The sequence below is a fragment of the Lactuca serriola genome, chromosome 2, assembly GCF_051521515.1.
Source record: "Lactuca serriola cultivar US96UC23 chromosome 2, Lser_US96UC23_V15, whole genome shotgun sequence".
Classification (NCBI taxonomy): Eukaryota; Viridiplantae; Streptophyta; class Magnoliopsida; order Asterales; family Asteraceae; genus Lactuca; species Lactuca serriola.
In genome coordinates, this window is record NC_136409.1 from 112196074 (window position 1) to 112217120 (window position 21047).

The 21047-nt window shown below is 34.3% G+C and overlaps 1 protein-coding gene and 1 pseudogene across 1 annotated transcript in view; both read left to right on the plus strand.

Moving 5' to 3' along the window:
• The window catches only part of LOC145089475 (phenylalanine ammonia-lyase-like), a 71498-nt gene extending 60686 nt beyond the window's left edge, over nucleotides 1-10812 (plus strand). Inside the window, 1 exon segment of the mRNA XM_079027910.1 lies at nucleotides 10615-10812. Within this exon segment, the coding sequence (XP_078884036.1) occupies nucleotides 10615-10812 (198 nt within the window).
• A 1391-nt stretch (nucleotides 10813-12203) lies between these two features.
• LOC145089476 (putative aldo-keto reductase 5 pseudogene) lies at nucleotides 12204-17050 on the plus strand (annotated as a pseudogene).
• The last annotated feature ends 3997 nt before the right edge of the window (nucleotides 17051-21047 follow it).

Sequence of the window (21047 nt, forward strand, 5' to 3'; positions counted from 1 at the left end):
CTTGTTCAGAAGTGATAGTCAAAATGGAATATGGAAATGTTTCAAAGTTAGAAATTATTCAATCTATGTAAGATTAGGAAACTTAATGCAAGAAGGATGTTTCCAAGGAGCTTATCTTCTGTCAAGTCTTTCTGACTTTGTGCATAATCATTACAAGAGGATCAACGCATATAAGTTTAGAATCTAACTGATTTCAGTAAATGGCATGAATTTGGAATTCTTGCGTTTTCAGTAAGGATTTAGGACTGTGAAAAGAGGATCATTGGAGTTATGTTCAATTGATCTATTTCACAAAGTAAAGATCATAGACAAAAATAGTATGCATACTTGGTGTATGACATGACTAGTGTTTAGAAAACATAGTGTACATGCTTGGAGCATGGGACAACTATTGTTTTAAATTCAAGAATAAAGTTGATGGCTGAAAAAGTATACAATGAATAATGTGTAATCATATGGTGATAAATAAAAGGTGTTTTATTTATGTTCATAGGTTTTGATACCATATTGGATTCAATTATTCTTGTGTTTCATTTTGCATGTTTTGACTTCCAGAATAAACTAGGTTATTCTTCCAGAATGAATAAGTTATTCAAACCATCCACAGTCGTTCATATGTTGGAAGTAGATATGAATCAAGACTGTCATGGGTTGGCTTGTAGAGGTCTAAGATGTTGGACAAAGGGCTACAACACTCATGAGTGCTCATAAGTTCTGAGTATTCGATTCAACCTGCGCTCATTGGAATCACTTCATGGATTTTATCACGAGTGATCATGAGACGATAATATCTTATATTCTTCAAACCTAGAGATATGAGTTGTTACTATGAGTTGGTTGTACATTGATTGCACGAAAACGCAATTGGTAACTCGGTGTTATAAAACATGCCTTTTTGTATGATTCAACAAGTAGTAGAACAAGCCATATGAGTCAAAGTTTATCCATTCCTTTTACCTTCGGGATAAAAGCGATATATGTGGGCCCCTCGATGATTTGATGACGACAACTGGAAGTGCTCGGCCGGGCCAGGACTGATTTGATTTGTTCAATTAGTCAGTCGTCATAAATCGGAAATCGGGAAACAAAAAATGGACAGAGAGAATGATTATAATCCATGTCTCAGTCCATATGATATCTAGAATGGAGGAATATATGATCCCTTATCTAATGGACAAGTCATTGACAAAGGTCAGAGTTCATCTACAAGGTCAGAGTTCGACAGAAGCATTTGAGAGCTACGATTGCTGATCGATTCCTGAAGTCATACGCAATAATAGTTCTAGACTTATCCAATTGGGAGACTGTTGGATTAATGTCTAAGTCCATAACTATAATTAGTGAGACTTGACCCGACCCGGCATGGTCCATTTGGGTTGCATGGCATCATGCACTCGGATAGACTAAATGAGAGAAATAAGACACTTATGGTTATTAATATATTATAAGTTCTAGTATATTAATAATAAGAATAATAAGATTATTTAATTAGTATTTATCAAGAATTAATCTAGGATTAATTAAGTGATCAAAAGAAGACTAATTAAATATATGGGTTGATTGTGCAAATCATCCATACTTATATAGTGGGTTAATGCTCCATGGATTATCTAGTTGGGCTAAAACCCATATGATGCTTCATGGTGTTTTTGTACCCATGGATCATGGAAATGAAAGGCCATGTCAATTAGGGTTTACATGGTGTAACCCTAACTATATAGAATTCTCTCAAGTTATTCCATGTGTGTTTGGTGTTGTGTGAACCATTTGAGGTGTCACATTTGAGGCACTAGGCACTCAAGATTCATGAAGACATTCTACATCAAAGAGGTTTGTATTCTATCTTGTTATATTCATTGTTTTTGTATGCTAGATTAGGATAATACCTTGGATGTTCATATTTGCATGTATAATAGAGAAAACATAGATCCAAGGTATTTAGGGTTGCATGTACACTTAGGAGTGTTAGAATGCTCAAAACCCAACAATTATATCCTAGACCCTTTGACTGATTATGTTTAAATTGCATGCAGTGATCGATCATATTGGCAACTACCTGACTTGATACCTCAAATTTTCGAAAATCAAAATCAGCAATTTCAAATTTGCCCTTTAATGTTTCAATTTTAGTCAATAACTCAGTGTTCTGTCTCTTTATGTAGTCATAATTCTCAAATTTATTACTATAGTCCTCCTGAAGTCTTCTAAAGTCCTTTATTTTAGATTCTAATTGGGCCTTAAGAGGTTTTTATCCTTTTCTAAGTTGGTAACCCTCATACCTAAGGTCCTCTACTTCACTACGTAGTGTTTAAATTTCCTCACGGAGAATTTTAACATAATCAATACAAGCATGAGAGCATGAGGGTAGACTTACATTCCTTTTCTTCGGTTCAGGATAAGAGGATGCAATCAATGCAAACTGCAGCTCCATCATTTGATCTTCAGCTGCAACAATCTCAGCGGGAGCATCATCACTAATGTAACGCCCGTAGATCAGGGCTAGTTAATTTAGAGACGATAAGCGTCAAAAATGACTTTCTGGGAAAGATTATTTAGAAGGGGTAATCTTAACTAAGATGTAGTTTATGTTACGAGGTTTCCGGATACATAAAGAACGTCGAAAACCGGGTTATAACGAAGAAGTTATGACCTGTCGAAGTTTCGCGACAGAACCGACACGACACAGCGCGACGTAAATAGTGAATTTATGTTAGAGCGATATTTATCCAAAAAAATCTAAATGATAATTGAAGATCTCATCGATAGTAGTGCAACGACGGAAAGACGGACGAAAACGAACGTCAGACGAAGGAGTTATGAGTTTATGACAGAGTTTTCCTATCCCGGCCTACTAAAAATAATATATAAGTAAGATAATTATAATATATAAAAAATAAAGTCAAAATCATCCAATGGAGTCTAAACGAGAGTTGTAGAGCATAATCTCACCTTCGCGTCGATATAAAGAATGTCGAAAACGGAGTTCGTATTCGAAAGTTAAGAATTTCTAAAGTTCGGGGCGCGAAAACTCAAATCTATCAGATACCACGACGTGGCAAGCAGTGCCACGACGTAGCCAGTCTTCTGACACCTCTGGGAGTCCCCCAGATGCAACTTGCGATGACACATGCAGTGACGACGAATCCCACGACATGGAAAAAGGTGCCATGACGTGGCAAGGGCCAATTTTGCCCTATAAATAGATTTAAAAGGTCAGCCAAATTTGGTTGCTCATTCTCTCATCTCTCACCCATATTACCTTGATTTACATGCAAAGAAGTACCCTCGAAGCCTCAGTATCAACCCCGAGACCCGAAGCAAGTCCCGAAGCCTGAAGATCCCGAGAAGAAAAAGAGTTTCTGAGCCGAAGCTCTGCCCGCGAGAAACCCGCTGTGTGAAGATCTTCCAGATCTACCGAAGAATACTACTTCTGCAAGTCGTAGTGCTGTCCGATCATCTTCTGATCAAGTGAGTGTGTGGCCACTTTCATCTTACACATAAATATTAAGTATTTGCTATGAAATACGTGCTATGTGTATAATATAAAGTTGTTTATATGTGTGAGTGTATAGTCCCTCTCATAACACGATTTTAATACAAGTATTGTTTGAATGTATTAAGTATATGTTTTGGGTGAGTATGTGATCACTTTCTTCTAATACATAAATACGAAGTATTTGCTATGAAATACGTGCTATGTGTTTATATATTGTTTGTCTATTTGAGATGGGCATAGAATTGATGTTTTATACAGGTGTTAAATGATTTAAATTGTGTAAGTAATTGTATCTACGAAAATGTTGGGTAGAACATGGGTAGATGGGATAGTTGGTGACTATGGAGTTAGCGCCTAATGTATAAACCTTGGTGACTATGGAGTTAGCGCCTACTGTTAGATAAACCTTGGTGACTATGGAGTTAGCACCTATTGTATAAGCCTTGGCGACTATGGAGTTAGTGCCTATTGTATAAGCCTTGGCGACTATGGAGTTAGCGCCTATTGTATAAACCTTGGTAACTATGGAGTTAGTGCTTACTGTTAGATAAACCTTGGTGACTATGGAGTTAGCGCCTACTGTTAGATAAACCTTTGTGACTATGGAGTTAGCGCCTATTGTATAAACCTTGGTGACTATGGAGTTAGCGCCTATTGTGAAGTGAACCTTGGTGACTATGGAGTTAGCGCCTGATAGCTATGGATTTAGTACCTGATAGATAAATTTTGGCAGCAATGGAATTCGTGCTGATTCCTTAGGTAAATCCTTAGGAACAAATGGATAAAGGATAGTTGATTCTTAGGGTAAAACCTTAAGAAATAAAGAGGATAATGGGGATGAGTAATTGGGTTGATTGTTTGATAATTGAATATAATAAATGTATTATTGTGGGTTGAAAACCCTATATGCTCACCAGGCTCCCAAGCCTGACCCACTCAGTTTTCTTTGCATTACTGGTAATGGCACAAGGTTATAAGTTGATGGACTTGACGAGAGATTTTGGATTATAGATCAATAGTTATAAATAATTGTTGTAAGGTCTATTTTGTTCTGTTTATGCTTTTGGTCTGTATTGAACATGACATCCCGAGATTTTGTTATATAATGAAAATACATTTCTTTAAAGAAATGCTTTGATAAACCCTTATCATATTTTGTTTTTGGAACAAATTCCGCAACTATTTTCTTTAAACGATCACTCTGATTTATAAAACAATGCATAAACAAATCGGTCTTTTCTGGTCGATAAATTGAGGATGTCACAGTTGGTATCAGAGCATTAGTTTAAGCGAACTAGGAATTTGTAGGATTTCTGGACTTAAACTTAGAATGCTAAGTGATGATTGTGAGATGAGTTTCTACCATATTTTAAGACACGAGCACTAGTATATTTTAGGAATGATGCCTAAAATTCTTTTAGGTGCTAAATGTTATATGTTTTCCATATATGCTCTTATTTGTTCGGATCTATGGTCTGTTGCCGACTGGATCTGGAGACCTTATGTGTTTAGGATTCTAAGCGTTTGATACGATATTAGAACTAGCATGTAAACGTTTCAGAGTAATAAGGAGATTTATACGTCTATTGTAAATAAAGCTTTCTTATCTTAAATTCTTGCCCGGTGCACCGAACGTCTGCTTGGATGTACAAAACGTTATGGTGAAGACTCGTAGAGAATTGATTAAATGGAGGAAATGAAAGGCTTATGATAGTGAATGACACCTATCGGAAGATATCGTAAGAGTGGTGTCTTGCCTTTAGTATATGTTTGATCAAATAACGGAACGTTTAGAGGAGTACAGTACGTCTAAAGTACACCTTCGATTGGTAGGATGATGGAATGATTGGTGTAATTCTTGAAGTCGTCCCATAATCTGGAATTTCCATCACCAATCGAGTTGAAGCATGATTGATGATAGAAGATGCGCACGGAAGAAGTCCTAGTAGAGTCTAGGAAAATTTTTATGATTAATTGGACACGTTCGTATATGTTAAATTGTTTTGTGATTTTAGGACTTGGGGACTGCGAAACAATACTTGGGACGAGTATGAGTAGGTGTGAATAGTAGTAGAGATCTATACTACTAGAAGCACAGGGCTCACGCTTGGATCAGGGAAAGTCACAAGGTTACCAAGCAGCTTGTAATTGATTATGTTTTATTCGAGTATATCATTACCATTGTTTCGATAATGGCTGGTAAGATGGTTGTTATTCCGACCCTAGTGGTCATATCGAATTAAGTCCGACTACGATGAGTTTGTTACGTGGTTCCGAGAACCGAGTTCGATGTAGCATTTGACTTAAGTCAGAAGATTGAAATGCTACATGCTAAAATGTGATCATATCACATTAGAATATGCAGGAATGTATATTCCATTTTGGAATTTGACTCTAAGAGACTTGAGTCAAAACGTTGCATCATAAGATGAGAGGTCATTAGAACACGACCCATCGGTCTGTTACAATAGATAAGGGAATGTACTTATCCTAAGAAGAAGGAGTCCTCTAAAAGGATTTATTTTGTAACTCGAAGGTTATGATTGAAAGTCCAACATAGTACAAAGAGTAGATGCAGGATTGAGCATCAAGGTTATTACTTAGGATGGAGAGATACCTTATGGAGTCAGTATACGAATCCAATTTCGTTGATGACTCCGAGACGTAATCATCCTAAGGGGAGATAATTGTAACGCCCGTAGATCATGGCTAGTCAATTTAGAGAGAATAAGCGTCAAAAATGACTTTTTTGGGAAAGATTATTTAGAAGGAGTAATCTTAACTAAGATGTAGTTTATGTTACGAGGTTTCCGTATATATAAAGAACATCGAAATCTGAGTTATAGCGAAGAAGTTATGACCTGTCGAAGTTTCGCGACAGAACCGGCACGACACATCGTGACGTAAATAGCGAATTTACGTTAGAGCGACATTTATCCAAAACAATCTAAATGAGAATTGAAGATCTCATCGATAGTAGTACAACGACGGAAAGACGTACAAAAACGGACGTCAGACGAAGGAGTTATGAGTTTATAACAGAGTTTTCTTGTCCCGGCCTACTAAAAATAATATATAAGTAATATAATTATAATATATTAAAAATAAAGTAAAAATTAGCCAATGGAGTCGAAACGAGAGTTGTAGAGCATAATCTCACCTTCGCGTCGATATAAAGAATGTCGAAAACGGAGTTCGTATTCAAAAGTTAAGAATTTCTAAAGTTCGGGGCGCGAAAACCCAAATCTATCAGATACCACGACGTGGCAAGCAGTGCCACGACATGGCCAGTCTTCTGACACCTCCGGGAGTCCCCCAGATGCAACTTGCGATGACACATGCAGTGACGACGAAGCCCACGACGTGGAAAAAGGTGCCATGACGTGGCAAGGGCCAATTTTTGCCCTATAAATAGAATTAAAAGGTCAGCCAAGTTTGGTTGGTCATTCTCTCATCTCTCACCCATATTACCTCGATTTACGTGCAAAGAAGTACCCTCGAAGCCTCAGTATCAACCCCGAGACCCGAAGCAAGCCCCGAAGCCTGAAGATCCCGATAAGAAAAAGAGTTTCTGAGCCGAAGCTCTGCCCGCGAGAAACCCGCTGTGTGAAGATCTTCCAGATCTACCGAAGAATACTACTTCTGCAAGTCGTAGTGCTGTCCGATCATCTTCTGATCAAGTGAGTGTGTGGCCACTTTCAACTTACACATAAATATTAAGTATTTGCTATGAAATACGTGATATGTGTATAATATAAAGTTGTTTATATGTGTGAGTGTATAGTCCCTCTCATAACACGATTTTAATACAAGTATTGTTTAAATGTATTAAGTATATGTTTTGAGTGACTATGTGATCACTTTCTTCTAACACATAAATACGAAGTATTTGCTATGAAATACGTGCTATGTGTTTATATATTATTTGTCTATTTGAGATGGGCATAGAATTGATGTTTTATACAGGTGTTAAATGATTTAAACTGTGTAAGTAATTGTATCTACGAAAATGTTGGGTAGAACATGGGTAGATGAGATAGTTGGTGACTATGGAGTTAGCGCCTAATGTATAAACCTTGGTGACTATGGAGTTAGCGCCTACTGTTAGATAACCCTTGGTGACTATGGAGTTAGCGCCTACTGTTAGATAAACCTTGGTGACTATGGAGTTAGTACCTATTGTATAAGCCTTGGCGACTATGGAGTTAGCACCTATTGTATAAGCCTTGGCGACTATGGAGTTAGGGCCTATTGTATAAACCTTGGTGACTATGGAGTTAGTGCTTACTGTTAGATAAACCTTGGTGACTATGGAGTTAGCGCCTATTGTATAAACCTTGGTGACTATGGAGTTAGCGCCTGTTGTTAAGTGAACTTGGTGACTATGGAGTTAGCGCCTGATAGCTATGACTTTAGTACCTGATAGATAAATTTTGGCAGCAATGGAATTCGTGCCGATTCCTTAGGAAAATCCTTAGGAACGAATGGATAAAGGATAGTTGATTCTTAGGGTAAAACCTTAAGAAATAAAAAGGATAATGGGGATGAGTAATTGGGTTGATTGTTTGATAATTGAATATAATAAATGTATTATTGTGGGTTGAAAACCCTATATGCTCACCAGGCTCCCAATCCTTACCCACTCAGTTTTCTTTGCATTACAGGTAATGGCACCAGGGTATAAGTTGATGGACTTGACGAGAGATTTTGGATTATAGATCAGTAGTTATAAATAACTATTGTAAGCTCTATTTTGTTCTGTTTATGCTTTTGGTCTATAATGAACATGACATCCCGAGATTTTCTTATATAGTGAAAATACATTTCTTTAAAGAAATGCTTTGATAAACTCTTATCATATTTTGTTTTTGGAACAAATTCCGCAACCGTTTTTTCTTTAAACGATCACTCTGATTTATAAAACAAATCATAAACAAATCGGTCTTTTCTGGCCAAGAAATTGGGGATGTCACAACCAACCTGAGCCAAATGAGCATTTTCAGGTCCTGATATGTTCAGGGCCTGCATCTGATCCTCCCAGTCAAAGGATTGCGCAACCATCGCCTTCTCACTGTTGACTTGTGCACCACTCTGATTGTTTCTTATTGCAACTATTGTCCGATCATTGTTTAATCTTCTGTCTGGCTTCGGGCACTCATGAGCAAAGTGATCTGGCTCGTGGCAGTTGAAACATGGTAGCTTTCCCTTGCAGAACCCTACCTTCTTGTCAGCACTCATCCCCCAGTTGTTCTTCCCGGTCTTCTTTGCAAATTGTTTTGCGCTGAAAACTGCCATGGCAATTTGCCATGTGATATCCATTTCTTCTACGTCTTCAGGATGAATTTGATCGAGATCAGCAAATGACAATTGGGGTGGAAGATCTCCAGCTACAAGTGCATTGTAGCAGTTAACAAGCCTTGTAGTAAGAGCAAGATTTTCATCACCCTCCTTTTCGTTTGATGAGGAAGCCACATTATAGGAAGAAGCAGCTTGAGTAGCAACGAACGACTGATTCTATGAGAATGGCATGGCTGATGCAACAGGAAGTGAAGTAGCTGATGGAGTGGAAAAAGACTGAACTTGAGCTTGCTGAGCAGCAAAGGGTTGACCTGTAGAAGGAAAGGTGAAAGAGTAAAGAGCATTGTTAGAAGAGATCCCAAGGTTTGCAGCTGAGTATGAATTCACGTGATTTATCTCCTGCTGTTTGTCATCAATATCACAGGCCTTGATGACCGCCATCGTTTTAGCAAGAGAGAGCCGGCTGAGATCCTTAGTTTTCTTGATAACAACTACATTCATGTCCCATGACTTTGGGAGACCATTCAGTAGCTTCTTGTTTATTTCAGACTTGGTATAAAAGATCCTGACCACATTCATCTCACTGGTAAGAGTAGTAAATCGCTGCAGTTGTGCCTCAAGAGTTTCTCCAGGAATATAGTTGAACATGTTAAACCGTTGTCGCAACATATCTTGGCGACTCTCCTTCATGTCTTCATTCCCTTCATATACCTCAATGAGGGCTTCCCACAAAGCCTTAGCAGAAGTGTACTCCCTAAAACCTTGAGCAATATCAGGGGACAGGGCCATAGTCAGAGTGGCCCAAGCCCTTTCCTGCTCCTCCACCTTTTCAAAGTCCTCATCGGTGTAATTTTCAACCGTTTTATCAACCACTTGTCCTATAATAGTGGTGGTTATTCTGACAGGATTTTTTATGATACTTCTCCAGATTTTGAAGTCCTTCATTTTGATGTACTTCTCAATCCTATACTTCCATTCTGGAAATCCTTCAGCGGACAACAGTCTTGGAATTCGAGTAGTTGTGCCTATTACAGAATCCAACTCGTGGTGGTGAGTTTGACTTTGTGACTCCATTTAATATTAATTAGAAATTAGATTATTTATTAAAAAATATTAGTTATGGTCAATTAACAGTTTACGGTCAGGAATGGTTTACGACCGTAAACTCGGTTTACGGTCGGAGTTTACGGTCGTAAAAGAATTTACAGTTGATGAGTACGGTTGTTGAAGATGCTCTATTTATGAATTAAGAACCAAGCTTACAGTTCAAGAACAAATAAGAGTTTGCGGCCGTAATCACAATTTACGGCCGTAAGCTTGGGTCGTGAACTCCTAGAAGTTCGAGAAAACTGTGATTTCTGAATTAATATTGAAACCCTTTCGTAGTAGAAACCAATTTCAATTGTAAACAGTCAAAAACTCGATTGTATTCCGCTTTGACACCGGTTTTGCTCTGATAGCAATTGTAAGGTCCTGAAACGGATCTTACCAGTGATCAAATAGTAAACACAATCATTAACAATCAGAAACAAAGTAGAAACAAGAATATAAACAAGCTTGCACACGCTTCTATTAGCAAAAACGTCTGGTACAACTTGTGGAATAGCAGCCGAGACTCTGAGGCATCAACAACCATTAAACGACCTAGCACACCCCTATTTATAACAGACCTGGGCCGGCCTTTGGGTTTACTGGCGTAAACTGGCTTACGGTCGTAAACTCTATTAGGGTCGTAAACTAATACATAAACAACCAAAAATGGATATTTAACCAAAATATCCTATTATAGTGAAAGTCTAGACCAAACCATTGATTAGGACCTTCATTCCCAATTCTCAAAGCCTGTAAATGACTTCTATAACAATAGATTACCGACCAATCTCTCTGGTGGCCGGAATCCATGTTTGGATTACGTGTTCAAAGGTTTAGAAATTTCAATGTCTTTGTATTGCTCGATGCTCCAGTTTCTTGCCAACCCTATAGTTACGCATGTCCAAAGTGCTGAACAACACAACTAAGACGTAAACTCTCCATTTATGTATATGTGTAGAGAGAGAGAGAGAGAGAGAGAGAGAGAGAGAGAGAGAGAGAGAGAGAAAGATATTTTATATATTAAATAATTATATTTAGTTTTTTCTTTTTTAAAAAAATAACTGAAAAGATCATAAATGGTCCCTGTGGTGTGAAATGACGAAAATGCCTCTCACTTAACGGACAAAAGTTAACGGAATTATCAATAAGGACCATCTGTCAAAAGTTTTGAAAGTATAGGGACCATTTATGAGATTTTTAAACTACGGAACTAAACTTCAGAATCTGAAAAAACACAGAGACCATTTATAATGTTTTTTCGATATTAAATGGATAGGGGAGGGGCTGAATATTGGGAGCTTTTTTTTTATTTAAGAAACCCTTTTATTTTATAATATTAATACCAGGCATCTACTAAGTAGGTAACTGTCACGTCCATCATGGTTCGACCAGAGACTCTTCGTCGTGGGATTCTCACCATATCACTTCTCGGTCCCTATTTAAGAACAAACCCATGAGGCGTTTCCTTCATCTATATCGTATACGTAATAGAACAAAAAATATCAAGAATGACAGGAGTTCGAAGAATCAAACTAGGTTCACAGGGTTTAGAGGTATCTGCTCAGGGTTTGGGTTGTAATGGTATGTCGGCTTTCTATGGAGCCCCGAAACCAGAACCTGAAATGATCAAACTCATCCACCATGCCATTAAATCTGGGGTTACTTTTCTCGACACCTCAGACTTCTACGGCCCTAAAACCAACGAGATACTTCTCGGCAAGGTGGCATGGGATCTTTTCATCTTTGTAATTAATCAGTGAATTTATTTTGGTGCTTTTATTACTTACGTTTATTGATTATTAAACAATATATATACAGGCTTTGAAGGGAGGTGTGAGGGAGAATGTGGAGCTGGGTACCAAATTTGGAATTAAATACGAAGGTGATGCGATGGTGATACGTGGAGATCCCCTACGTAAGGGCTGCATGTGAAGCGAGCTTGCAGCGACTTGGTGTGGATTGCATTGATCTTTATTATCAGCACAGGATTGACAGTCGTTTGCCTATCGAAATCACGGTCTTTAATTCCTCCACTTTACACGATCCTTGTTTTAATATTTCATATATATTTCCGAAGTCTTGAAAGTTATCATGTATTCATCTTTTCCAGTTTTTGCATTAATTTTACATGTTTGAGCTTGCAATTTAGGTTAGAATATAAAATCGCAAACATATTGTAATAACTGGAGGAAACGTTAAACCGAAGGCAGATGTTTATATTCTGCAAAAAGATAAAAATATTCAAACAGCAATCTTCCGTTAAAAATCATAACTGGAATTCCTATTAATCTCCTCAAATATTTTATTTGGTTGTTAGATGGGAGAACTAAAGAAGCTAGTGGAAGAAGGAAAAATCAAATATATCGGATTATCGGAAGCATCAGCATCAACAATCAGAAGAGCTCATGTTGTGTACCCATTAACAGCCATACAACTAGAATGGTCGTTGTGGTCAAGAGATGTTGAAGAAGAAATCATTCCTACTTGCAGGTTCGCTATCCCATCTATTCTTTTCCGCATGCTTCGTTTTCCTTTTTCTTTTTGTAATTTTATCATTAATGAAGTATCCAAAAATCCAATGTTCGTAATTATGTATATCATACTCTACCAGAGAACTTGGGATCGGAATTGTTGCATACAGTCCCCTTGGACGGGGGTTCCTCTCATCTGGTCCGAAGTTGATGGAGAAGTTGGAAGATAGTGACATCCGTAAGGTTTGTTGGTATCTCTTTGTTTCCCCCAAAGTGGCATGATATAAAAACGGGCAAAAATGGTCTTTGTGTGGCATGCATTTTTTTCTTAGGTTTAGAGAAATGGCCCATTCCAAAACTAAAATGAGTATTATATCTTTTTATTTTTGTTTTTACATTTTTTTATATCTATTTTAATATTTTAACAAACTAAACACTAGAAAAGGATCCACACATATCTCTCTCTCTCTCTCTCTCTCTCTCTCTCTCTCTCTCTCTCTCTCTCTCTCTCTCTCTCTCTCTCTCTCTCTCTCTCTCTCTCTCTCTCTCTCTCTCTCTCTCTCTCTCTCTCTCTCTCTCTCTCTCTCTCTCTCTCTCTCTCTCTCTCTCTCTCTCACACAAAAATTAAAGGTTTAGTTTTAAAAGATACACACAAAACCAATCTCTCTTTGTTATGCCATTGATGTTCAAGCTTCTGAAGAACATAATTTTTAGGCTCTAGAACACTAATGAAAAGGTAGATCCCGAACATCAACGTGATGAAGATGATCAAAGTTTTTTGGTTTTCTGGATGTTTTTGTCTGAACATGAAAATGAAAAAAAAAAAAAAAAAACCTATTGGATAAACAAATCTTAAATCCATGTATGTTCTAAACAAATCAAGACTCAAAATTATGTGTGCTTTTTCATCTTCACCACATACACATACACATCTCCATTATGTATGTGTTCTGTCATCCTTCATCTTCTTTCTAATCTCATTCATATCCAAGGTTGTGTTCAAAGCTCAAAAGTTAAAAAAATACTTTGATCTAACATCTCCCTATCGAATCAGATAAAAGATGGAAAGGGATCAAAGCATATAGAATCCAATTTCGTTCATAACATTATCAAAACAAATCAGGAACGAAGCATCACAAAAATCGAAGTAGTATAACCAACCATTCATTGAAACATCAGTCGATCATCCTTCATCTTCTTTCTAGTCTCATTCAGCCAAACCGAACTTCAACTCCATTGAATCCAAACAAAATCAGAATTTCTATCATGCCATTGAACTGCATAACAAATAAAAAAATCATGCAGTCAAAAACTGCTTCGCATTAATCTGCATCGCCTACCCATTTCCAATCTTACAAAAAAATGAATGCAGTGAAAGATGATGGTTAAGAGGGTGTTTGGCATTGGTTTTTAAATAACTTTTAGACTTTTTACTTTTAGGAAAAATCAAAAAAATATAAAAGTTATTTGGAAAGTTATAAAAGATATTTTGAAGTAACTTTTGTCAAAGTCAAACGTGACTTTTTGTAACTTTTCAAACAAATGGAAAGTAAATTATATTAATACCCTTAAACTTACCAATCATTAAATACACTCCCTACTCAACAACATTAAATGTCATTTTTGCCCCTCAAAAGCTAATTCAAACAAAATTTAAAAAACTTCTTTTACAAAAATTCTTTTGTATAAAGAAATTTTGAAGCTAAAAACTAATCTCAAACGCCCTCTAATTTATGTTATTAAAAACTCCTTTCGCTTAGGGTCTATTTCTTACACCCAAACAACACCCAAGGAAACAAAAGGATTGGGGAAAGATTTCCAAATCATCACTGCCTACTACTAATGTCTTGGTGCTGATTTTCGATTAGTGGTGGCCGGTGGCGGCAGCCACCATCTCGGTGGTGGTGATTTCTAGACAAAAGAAGGACAACAAGAAAGCGATTAAGTTTCTTACCTTGAACAAGAAGCACCATTAGAAATCGCAGCCACCATCCTCTAGTAGCCGTCGTTTAAGGATGAACGAATTTGTTATGCCATATATTCTTGTTTGATTTTGGATTTTTTTTAGTTCTATCAATGAAGATTATGAAGATTAAAGAAAGCAGACGCTAGGTGTGTGTGAGGGAGAGAGGTCTCTTTATTTGTTTTTACTACTAAAATTTTCAATAAAAGAGAAATATGTTTAAGAAAATAGGAAAACAAATTAGAATGGTAGATTAGTCCTTTTAAGTTTATCATGGACTAACTCATAAACAAACTATTCCAAAAGACCTTCAAACTAAAAAAAGTGGATGTTTGGCCAACTCAAAAAAAATAAATACCACATAGACAGTTTTGCAAATTTATCTCAAAACTGAATCAATTATTTATTATATTATGTATAATAAAAGATGTCAACTTTATAGCATTATATTAAATGGAAACTTTGATTATTTTTAAATGTTTATAATAAAATCTCTAAATTATTTAATTAATGTGAATTAATACAAAAAAAAATCTTTTACCTATAAATAAAGTTATAAATTTTCAAATTAGTTTTAACAATAATAATTAATAATAGACGGTTTTATAATGAATTAAGATCTATGATCTTAAAACCTTTTATATGGATGGCCATCAACATTTTTTTTAGTAAATATATATATATATATATATATATATATATATATATATATATATATATATATATATATATATATATATATATATATATACAATAACGGATAGTACAATAAAATTGTAGATTATATTACATTACTAATGGTTGACATTTTAAAAAATCATCATGAATGAAATTAATAAATAGTCAAATAAGTATGTTTTATGTTATTTAATCATAATAAATGGTAAAAATAAATATTAAATCAAGAATTATATTTACTTTTATTCATACACAAGTCATATGTAAAAGTCTTGAAATAAAAAAATCAAATAAATATATTTTGAATTAATTAACAAAACAATAATTGAAAAGTTAATTTTAAATCAAGAATTATATTCAGTCCAACTGACGAGCGATAGAGGCCATTGTGTGATGTGATCCAAATATACATTATTTTTATCATTATAATAAAAAAAAAATTACAATTTTATTTACCATATTAATGAAATTTATTACTAAATAATTAATTTCGATGATAAAGTACGGAAATATGATAACCTATATTTATCAAATTTTAACCACATAATCTAAATACGTATAACATGTGGATATTTTCCTATTATTATAAAATGACTTGCATCATATTTACTAAACTTCTATAACTATTCAACTTTTAACTAATTAGAGACAACCACTAAAGATTTCTTTTTAACTTATATCTTAAATTATTTATCTTTACACTTTGATTTTTAATATATTAAACGCATTTATTATTTAAATTTAATACTAACTCTTATGTTTTCAATATAATATTTCACTTATTGATTTAAATATAACATTTAAGTACAAAACATATATCAATTTGTCAAATAAATATTAAAATTTTACCAACAATTTATTTATTAAGAAGTTAAAAAAAAATAAAAAATAATAACTCAAAAATTATTTAAAAGTTCTAAAAACAATAATTCAATTTTTAACTATTTAACAATAACCATATTTTTTTTAACTTATATCAAAATCCGTTCTTTATTAACCTCATTAATTTGATTTTTCAATGATTTAAACTAGTGTGTTATTTTAAATATATTACCAAGCTAAATATTAATTTAAATATGATGTTAAATATAAACATAAATCAAAATATCAAATAAATTTAAAAAATATCCAAATACTATTTCTTTATATAGTTGAAAAAAATTAAAAATAATATTAAACATAAAAGCTACATGGAAATGTCAATTTAACAAAACAAAAATAGAAACTAAAAAAATGTGAAATAATATCTTTTTAATTTAACTAAAAATAATAGTACCGAGAGATGTCCATATAAGTTAACTAAATATAATAAAAAAATTAAAAATAAATGTGCAACCTGTAGCTAAATGTCATTAAGACAATGTGGTTTTATTATATGATTATCTAATCAATATTTAAAATAAATAATATTTTATATCAATGAAAGGATTGTTATGGCGTAATTCATGACAATGAACTAATTATTTCTCTCTCTCTCTCTCTCTCTATATATATATATATATATATATATATATATATATATATATATATATATATATATATATATATATATATATATATATATATATATATTGTATTTGCATTATATGCAATATACGTGTATTCATGTCGCAGGATGTCATATACCATCTTTTTAAGAATTTGTTTGTATTTTTACTATACTCACTTTATTCTCATATAAAAAAATGGTAATTTTGTAGCGTATGCCAAGATTTCAACCTGACAATCTTGAGTATAACAAGATCTTGTATGAGAGGGTCAATGAGATGGCAAAAAAGAAAGGGTGTACTCCTGCCCAACTATCATTGGCTTGGATTCATCACCAGGGAAATGATGTGGTGCCAATTCCAGGAACCACCAAGATAGAAAACCTTGAAGAGAACATAGGTGCTTTATTTATCAAGCTAACACCAGAAGAAATGGATGAACTCGAATCTATTGCTTCATCTATTTCAATAAAAGGGGCCCGTAATATTGCAAGTATGCTAACATATCGGGACATCGAGACTCCTCTCTTGTCATCTTGGAGTGCTTAAGTGATGTTGTCTATAGTTTGGCAAGTTCTATATAGATATTAACTTTATTTTACAATAAGAATATCACAATATAATATCAACGAATAAATATGATTTCATGTTTAATTTCTAAGATGGTGTAGGCTGTTTAAAACTATTATGTCAAAATATAAGCGTTTTGTCGTTTGTTCACCTTTATAGGTATCTTTATCGATCATACAAATAAGGGATTCCAAAGTATCATTAGATCTTCTAACTAATCACTTATTTGGAAATATATATTGTAAAACTAGGTTATAAGAGGTGGGGAACCATGGTTATAAAAATAATTAAATTTTTATAATAAAATTCATAATCATTAATCAATTATTTTCAAAAAATTATTAATTAAACATGATTTAGTAGGATTTTCATTATGAAAATACAATTAATTATTAGTAATCATAACCGAAAATTATTGAAAATTAATTTAAATTTCTCCTATAAAATTAGAAATCAAATAAATAATTGCCTAAATTATTAATAATATCAATACTTTTCAAAAATAAAAAATGATGAAAAATATAAAGTGTCACTTTTATAAAGCATTTGAAAAGAAAATTTAAATTATGAGAAAATAATAAATGGCATTAATAACTATTCTTTTATTATTAGTATATGATTTCTTTTATTAATATAGAATATGATAGAATCCTAAACAATTTTCCTACTATACGCTAGTATAAAAATTAGTTCAAATATACGGTAACTTTCCTACTATACATTAGTTTAAAAATCAATTCAAATATATGGTTCATATCTAAATATCATCTACTATTCCTCAACTGTTTGAGCGAACACACAAACTCGTCTTGAAACACTGAAAGTGTCATCGTGGTAAACATTTGGTGAATATGTTTGTGTATTAATGATTAGTCTGCACGTGAATTATGCAAATTCTTCCGATCTTAACAAATTATTGAATAAATTTGAAATATCAATCTCGACATTTTTGAAATGTTGTTGTCAAACTAATTTATTAAAGAGATATTCGAAAAAAATATTCTTATAATAAATTATCATAATAATTGATACATAATCTTTGGGTACAAGATTTTGTAGCCAACTTGTTTTTGGATGGGAGTTTGTAATGTTATACATTTGGTTGTAATGATTAGGCATGAAATTCCGGGTTGCCACTTTGAGGATCATGATACAAGCTTATACCTAAGGAATACATAATGATTAGAATTTGAGTGTTGAGAGTCGTGAGACCCCCACTCTTCGTTCGTATAGTTACTGTCACACCCCAAAACCATGAATGGCGGAAACGTTCTGGGGCGGAGAACGTCATGTACAGTATCACAACAATGAAAAGTAGTAAACAAGCAACAACATCATCTATTGCATTAATAATATAATTTTAATACAAGTGTGTTCTGTCAAATTATAATAGACACTAAAGTATAAAACAAAATGAAAGATGAGTGTTGAACGAGCTCCATCTTCTCTAAACCTTGCATCTGTACCTGTCTATTGTTGACCTGAGGATACAAGTTATTTTGAAAGAGAGTATCAGCTTTAAAGCTGGTGAGATCATAAGTATTTTAGTGTCTTAATTTGTATGTAAGTATATGCATGTATATGAACTGTAAGTATGAAAATGTTTTGAACATCCTAGAAAACCATATGTTTTCCACTAAAAGTATCTTTCTACCAAGGCATCTAGTATCTGTGTGTGTGTCTCTTGTAAGGGTGTGTATTTTCCCAAATCTGACTATCATTAATAAAAAATATAGCTTCTACATTACCGTGCATCGTGTGAATGTTCACGAAGTGAATGTAATGGGAAAATAAAATAGTACTATGGTGTAGTATTAAATAACTACAACCGTACTAAGTACCTTAAGTCTATTGTAATCTTGTAAGTACTGTAGTATTTGTAATAAGTGATTACTTTTGTATTAATATTGTCTTATTTGAGGGTTAAGGCATAATGTGATGGCTAGATCCCAGGCTAGACGCTCCCCTGTCAAAGGGATTTTGGGAACCATACACGACCCTGGCATATTTGCAAGTCGTGAACATCCACATTACTATGATCATGTATACCCAATATAACTATCACAATGCGTTGTGATTCATTGGTATAGTTAGATCCTGAAATCGTTCCATGCTATAGCACCTAGTGATGTATGTCCTATTATCGTATATGTAACCGCACTCATGTAAACGTATTTATGTAAACGTACTCATGTAAGCGTATTTATGTAATAGTATAATAGTGTACTGTAATGTTCTGCGTGTGCTAGCTGTAACGTGTGTTCTCTCTCTATCCAGCATGTATAGACTCATGAATGAACTGACTCGTGGTATGATTCCACATTATAGTAAACGTATTAGTATCTTCCTAAACTACCCATATGGTAGCTTACTAGTAATATAACTGGTACGTATGAACATGGAAGTATACCCTTGCTACCCAATGGTATTGAATGGACTGGAAGAACCTTTATGACTATATATGTACACATGATATATATATATATATATATATATATATATATATATATATATATATATATAACTAATATTTAAACGACCTTCGGACGGATACCCGATACCCCACCAGACCACATCTCAACGGCGAAAAGGAAATAAGGCAGATAGCTTTCCTAAGTCCTTTAAACATTTCTTATATAACTATACATATATAGGCATGCAATTGACAACATAAAAGCATAAAATAAGATTTGTAACACCTTTGAACATGATTATTATCTAAGAAAAGGTCGACATGATGTCAGCCTATAAAACGGGTTTGAAGTAATTGTTTGATAAAACAGTTTAAGTATAAAGAAACATTTGTTGAAATACAATTGTAAATGAGTTTGAAATGAATCATACAGTGTAAAATGAACAGTTTAATAAGGAGTTTTAAACATATAAAACGTTTATGAAAATCATGTGAAGAAAACTGTTTGGTAAAACAGCTAATGAGTAGTAAATCATTTGAATGCTGCTTATTAATCACATGTGATTGATATAATAACTAGCATGATTCTACTTGTATCCCCCCCATAAAACATTTAAAAACATTTAAAACATTGATTAAGGGGTATGAACTCACCTGTAGTGAGTGGTACGGATGAACTAAAGATGTAGGATTGCTAGGTGTCAAGTGAAGTCTTGAACACACTCTATCATCCTAGTTAACATATAGTATCACATATATGTATCAAACTAGTCTTTAAACAACTAATAAACAAAGTCTAGACATCCTAGGACATGTTAAACACTTTTAACAAGTGTTATAAGCCTCAAGGATTGCATCTAAGTTGTTGTAGGTCAAGGCTAGGGGTTTAGGGTTCCAAAGAACCCCATTCTTGATTTTACTCTCCAAGAACCAACACACAAGGAGTTTACGGTCGTAAACCCTTGAGTTTACGGCCATAAGCTCCTAATCCTTAGGTTATTTGGTGCTTTGAAGCTTCACACGTTCCCTAGAAGCATTTCTACTTGATGGTTTAATCCTTGGAAGGGTTTAGGGAATTAATACACTCCTTTGAGGAGTTTACGGCCCCAAGGCCATTTCGTTTTGGGTTTACTGCCGTAAACCCATATGGGAAGGGGTATATTTATGTTTTCAAGTCCCATGCTCATCTAGGATACGTTTTAGACATTTATCTAAGGTTAATGAAGGCTTTAGGCACACTTTGGCACCCTTATTTGATGTTCACGGCCCAAGGACCAAAACCCTTAGAGATTACAGCCGTAATCTCTCACGGGGATGGGTTTTTGGTGATTTCAAGTCCCTAAATTAACTAAGAGTGAATATAGGCTAGTGTCCAAGGCTTTTGAAGGGTTTAAAGCACCATTTGGCCCTTGAGTTTGGAGTTCACGGTCCAAGAACTTCTTGGGCCATGAACACCTTACTCTTGGTGTTCTTGGGTGTTTTCTAGTCGTAAATACATTAGGATATGAGTCTAAGCTAGTTTCATTACAAGAGGAAGGGACTAGGGCATCATTTGTCCCTTAAAGAAGGGTTTACGGTC